The sequence below is a fragment of the Artibeus jamaicensis genome, unplaced genomic scaffold, assembly GCF_021234435.1.
Source record: "Artibeus jamaicensis isolate MK-2021 breed Jamaican fruit bat unplaced genomic scaffold, CSHL_Jam_final scaffold_461, whole genome shotgun sequence".
Classification (NCBI taxonomy): Eukaryota; Metazoa; Chordata; class Mammalia; order Chiroptera; family Phyllostomidae; genus Artibeus; species Artibeus jamaicensis.
The window spans coordinates 16,582,009-16,588,008 of record NW_026522045.1 but is presented as its reverse complement, the minus strand read 5'-3'; the positions used below and the strand labels follow the sequence as shown (position 1 = coordinate 16,588,008).

Sequence of the window (6,000 nt, the reverse complement as noted above, 5' to 3'; positions counted from 1 at the left end):
ATGAAAAGAGGCCCTGGCTGGTGTAGCTAGGTGGATTGAGCACGGGCCTGCGAACCTCACGATCGCGGTTCGATCCCCAATCAGGGCACATGCTTGGGTCGCAGGCCAGTTCCTAGCAGGGGCCAGTTCCCAGCAGGGGACCCAGGAGAAGCAACGATACATTGATATTTCCCTCCTTCTCTCCTTCCCTTCCTCTCTAAAAATAAATAAATAAAAATTTTAAAATGAAAAGAGAACCAACTGTAAGGGAAAACATATTTGCCAATGATACCTCAGACAAGGAACGGTATGATCTCCATAATATATAAAGAATTAACATGACTCCACTCTAAGAAGACAAGCAACCTAATTAAAAAATGGGCAAAGGACTTGAACAGGCACTTCTCCAAGGAGGACATATAGAGGGTCCAGAGGCATATGAAAAGATGCTCAATATCACTAGCCATCAGATAGATGTAAATTAAAACCACAATGATACCACTTCACACTGGTTAGAATGGCCATCATAAACAAAGTAACACGCAACAAACAACAAATGTTGGAGAGGTTGTGGAGAAAAGCCAACCCTAGTGCACTATTGCTGGTACTGCAGACTGGTGCAACCACTATGGAAAACAGTATGGAATTTTCTCAGAAAACTAAAAGTGGATCTGCCTTTTTACCCAGCAATTCCACTGCTAGGATTATATCCTAAGAACCCCAAAATACCAACTAAAAAGAACCTATGCACCCCAGTGTTCATTGCAGCACAATTTACAATAGCTAAGTGCTGGAAGCAACCCAAGTACTCATCAGTAAATGAATGGATAAGAAAACTATGGTACATTTACACAATGGAATTCTAAAGAACAGAAAGAAGGAGCTCCTACTCTTTGCGACAGCATGAATGGAACTGGAGAGCATTATACTAAGCAAAATAAACCAGACGGTAAAAGACAAGTGCATACAATCTCACCTTTAAGTGGAATCTATTCAAGAAAATGAACAAGCAAGCAAAGTATAGCCAAAGACACTGAAGTTTAGAACAGGCTAACAGTGATCAGCAGGGAGAGGGGAGGAGATAATGGGGGAAAAGGGTGAAGGGTTTATAGGAACAATTATAAAGGACATACAGACAATAACAAGGGGGAGTGGAAACGATGGAGGGACAATAGGGGTGGTGAGGAGGGGTGGGGGGGAAAAAGGCGGAAAACTGTACTTGAACAAGTTAAAAAAAGAAAAGAAAAAATCAAGCATGCAAACAACTCATGTTATTTCAAAAATGTCATATAATTTACCAAATCCAGAAATATTTTTTTCATTAAAAAATTAATGCCACTTATTATTTAAAAAATCTATTTCTGAGTCACCCTGAACACACCAATATATTTTTTCATGCCTAGATCAATGCCCCTAGCACTTTTTCTCCTGGCTAACTCCTCCTATCTGTCCTCCCTCATCGCTACGATTCCACTTTACCTGAAAAGCCCTTGACTGACTCAAGAGCACCCCTGACTTCACTGCTTGTCCTACAGGATCCCAACTCACCCTGTGCATCTTAGCACTTACTACACCATATACTGGAACTGCCCATTGACTAATCAATCTCACTCAACACTGAGCTTTCAGAAGGCTTAAAACAGGATGCTTGTATCTCTAAAAAGCTTGTCAAATGTCTGCTATATAGTCAATGTTGAGTAGTTAATGAGAAAACGAAATCAGGTGGGTGGTTCATTAACACTTATTCTAGCTTTCTCCAAATAAAATATGAATACCTTTTTAATGTATACACAACTTTATATTTCAGATACCTCAGCAACATCTTTTTAACCCATGAAGAGACTGAATCCTAGAGAGGTGAAATGACTTATCCAGTTATCACAAAACTATTCTATGTTCTGGTCAAGAGTGAAATAGCACAGGAATTCTTTTTTTTTTCCTCTTTTAGCATTAGCCATTCAAGTTCTGTATGACACTGAATAATAATAGACCCTAATTACCAGGATTCTGTGCAACCATCTTCTGTTGATACTTAATCTTCCTTACAATTTTCAACCAAACCCTGTAACCAATTTGCAAAGACCTTTTAAAATGCTTCTTCCACCAACAAAAAAACATCTTAGCATAAAAAAAGGACTTTCCTGTTTCATCATGGAAAGTTCTGAGAAAGAAACGGAAAACTAAATATCTCCAAATAAAAATTTTAAACAGCCCTAAATAAACACAGAGGTAAAGATGCTCAAGATTTTAATGCTGGTACCCTGTAAGCCTTCTAAAAATCAAGTCTACCAACTGGTAATAGCTATTTCAGAGTAACTGGTTATCAGAGAGATCAGAGGGTTGGTTATAAGAAAAAAAGGTGCTGTTTATGGTCATGGAGAAAACTGGCTCAATAGAGACAAATAAGTATACTGATTCTAACAAGGGTGCTGAACTCCTAGCTACCAGGAATCCTAAAATCATTATTAGATGAGAGACATGCCTCTGAGTGAGCCCAACTGCGTCTCAAGACCACTGCTGCCAGTAGGCTGTTCACGTGCACCACTGAAAACTACTGTGAAATGAAGAAAACCCAAACAAGTTATTCAAGGATAGTTTCTACTTACCATTTTTAACAGACTGTGCTCAGCTCTTTTGGCTCTGGAAGAGCCCAGAACTAAGCAAATCAGGTAGCAAAGAAAGAAAAGTACCACTATGAAAAACTAGGTAAGTAGAAAACACAAATTTTTCTGTAAAAACAAGACAAAAAACATTAATTTAGAGGAGACTATCCTGCATCAATGGATTATTTTGGACTCTTAACACCTTGAAATGACCAGAACAGCCAATTCAGGCACATGCTACCTCAATCTTGTCATTTATTTTAATACTGAGATATTGACATCAAATTTTTTTTAACTTACATAGACACTTTTAGTATTTTCCAAATGGCAGGGTATGTTTATGTGTATACAGACTAAAGTGTGTATTCAATATGATTTAGCAACATTCTATGTAATTAATGTGTTGAAATCTTATAACTGGGAATGCAGACAACTGTATTTTCAAACATCAATATTTTTGCCTTTTAAGGGCCCATAAAGAATTATTTGCAAGGCATATATGCTTTGCATGGACAGTAATTCCCTCCTCCCACCCCCACATATCATTACTTTTTCAATATACGGTATTTAGAAATTTAAGACCAGGAGCAAATATCTGTCAGACTAATTTTTGCTTTTTCAGAGGTGCAACTTTTTAATAAAATTTTACATCTAGATAAACAATCTTCAGATTTTTGAAACTTTAATAAGACTTTAAAAACATCGTGACTTTGAACTGAAAAAAAACATACACATTTAGCACAAATATCGTAATATGAATCAACTTCAAATCCATTTGAAAACATGTGAATCAAATTACAGTTTTAGAAGTTAATAATTCACATTTAAGCAAGTTAGCGCCTTGCTGAATTCAGCCTTTGTAAAAAAAGAGACTTAGTGCATATTGTAATGGCACAATGTGCTTCTGTACCATTTTGTTGATTTTTTTCACCTTTTTAAACAAGATTAAACAAGATCAATTTCTTGGAAGTTGGTTGATAATGGCTAACTTTCTATGATGTGAAATTTCCAATGGGAACAGTTACACTTTATAACAGAACACTCTATAGATTTATTTTCCTACCTTAAAATTTTAAAAGCAATCATTTGTAAGGATTGCATCCACATCAATTTAGCAGAGGAAGATCAAACTTTATTGAAACTGCTTGCATACAAAATATATTGCACTATAACCAAACAAATGTCAACATAAAATCCAATCAGTTGTCGCTAATATGTACAGAGAATATTGCCCAAGAGCAGTTACATTACAAGGTCATTCTACCTTGGTTAATTATCTACAGTGTTTTAAACCAAACAGCTTACAGATGATGTGTGCAAGGTACCAATTTCTGTTTTCAAATACTATACATTCCCAGAATAAATAACTAGAAATCAACATTAATGTTTGGCAATAGTTTTAAAAGACTTTAATATTCTTGAAATCATGTGCAGTTTGTTTTCATTTTTATATGTTTATTTGTATGCAAGGAAAAGTAACTAAAATGAAAATTCAAAGAAACAAACTCACGAAATACATCAGAGGCAGAACTTCGGTTTGTATACGGCTCTGTACAGATTCAGTGGTACCCCAACTTGGAGTTATTTTTTAAGAAAAATATAACATCTTACAGTGAAGGTCCTTCACATATTATTCCTCAGTAAAGTTCACTCATTAAAAAAAAAAAAAAGACTAAAAACGAAACCAAACGCAACATGTCAGAAAACAAAAGGAAACTTTTAAAAGTTATTTGTTAACCAATCTTAGTCTGCTTTCCAATTCTGCTTATACATTAGACCTAATATTTCAAAGTTTACAAAACATTTAACCTGTTTCCAATATTTCTTAAAGAATGTGTACTTCACAGAGTAATTGTGCACACATGAAAATGACGCTCCTATCTCTGCAAAATAAGCTTGAAATTAAAGTATGAATAACTTCACAAAATGGGGGGTGGGGCAAAATAAAATAGGCTCTAAGTTAAAACTGGTCATCAGGCCAAAGAGCAGGCATATCCTACTAACAATCAACCAAAAAATTTGTTCTTAGCTGAAAACATTTTAGCCTCTCTCAAATGAAAAGATAATTATGTCTTCTGTCTATAAAGACAAAATTACACATCCCTCTCAATAACACTATTTGTCAACTTCAGTGCAACAAAACATAAAAAAACAAGTCTTATTCTTTATACTGCTTAACCTGATGTTTATGCAAATAACAAAATATGGAAAGCATGCATTCTTCTATAAAGTACTAGTATTTGACAGGGTTTGCAACATCTTTAACATTTAGTGTTTCCAACTTATCTTCCCTGAACTCTGCATCCAAATATTCCTACCTGCCGATATAAAAAAGGCACAGATCATACAACTTTTTTTTTTTGCTAATGAAATGACAAATGTCACATCACACACATCTTACAGTCCACTAAAATACTAGAAAAGTGGACCAAAACATAAACTGACACAGGACATGAAATGACACAGTATTTCGTGGACTTCTATATGAGACTGAAAATAGAAGTCTAATATGATTATCATAAGTGCTATTTATTCAGGAAATCTGAACTGTACCAGTAGCTATCACCCTATGCAGGAAAATAATCTCAATTAACAAAGGATATCACTTCTCAGCTCTTTAAAAAAGTAAACTAAAATGCTGTCCTGAAGTGCTAAGTATACTTAAAAGCAGTGTTTCAATATTTCATGTTTTTTTTTTTTTTGGTGCAAATCTGAAAATTGCTGCATATGGCCAATACCAGAAAAATAAAATCTTAAGCAGAATTTGTGTTCATTTCATACCCTGTGCCATCTTGCCTACTATTTGTCTTTGGCCTAACAAAGTTTTCTATATGGAATAAGAATTATGGAAACAGTATAGGAAATGTAACTTCAGAATTATGCAGTTTAGGGTACTCCATTCACAAGTGGTTGCTGACCATCCACGCTGTCTGGCTTTTCCTTCTTCTGGTTACGATCTTTACCCGTGCGCAGTCGATTACCTTCACTGGAGGTATTCTGTAATGTTTTAGTGTGGATACTCCTTTCATTATTGCAGTCAACTCTGATCTAAAACAAGTTATAGTTGTTATATATACAGACCATATCCTATTGTAATTTGTAATTGGCCTGACAAGAAATTTAAGCCTGAAGTTCAAATTTAACATGTTAAAAAAGAAAATGGGGGGTGGATAAGAATAGAAGAAGTGCAAGAAATTAGGTCAGGTAGGATCTTTATTTGGTTTATGATTTTAAAACGCTCTTCTTCTTTAACTGGAACACACTGGTCATCTCACTGCATCCAAAGTTAGATAAAAACTCACAATCCTACCGTGTCTTCTTCTAAGCAGAAAACAGTGAGAAACAAATAGTTAAAATAAATTACTATTACTGATTACAAAATATACATGGCTATAATACTCAAATTCTAAAGAATGGG

General features: G+C 35.0%; 1 protein-coding gene across 7 annotated transcripts in view; it reads right to left on the bottom strand.

The window, feature by feature from the left end:
- Positions 1–2,901: 2,901 nt before the first annotated feature.
- FMR1 (fragile X messenger ribonucleoprotein 1) overlaps positions 2,902–6,000 on the bottom strand; it is a 75,597-nt gene continuing 72,498 nt past the window's right edge. For 3 of the 7 annotated variants that reach the window (XM_037148539.2, XM_037148538.2, XM_037148541.2), the window contains exon 16: positions 2,903–5,630. In XM_037148539.2, coding sequence (XP_037004434.1) covers positions 5,469–5,630 — 162 coding nt within the window. In that variant the 3' untranslated portion in view covers positions 2,903–5,468. Of the gene's footprint in view, positions 5,631–5,777; positions 5,904–6,000 lie in introns of those variants that run through there. The other 4 variants (XM_037148542.2, XM_037148544.2, XM_037148540.2 and 1 more) reach the window with 3 other exon arrangements.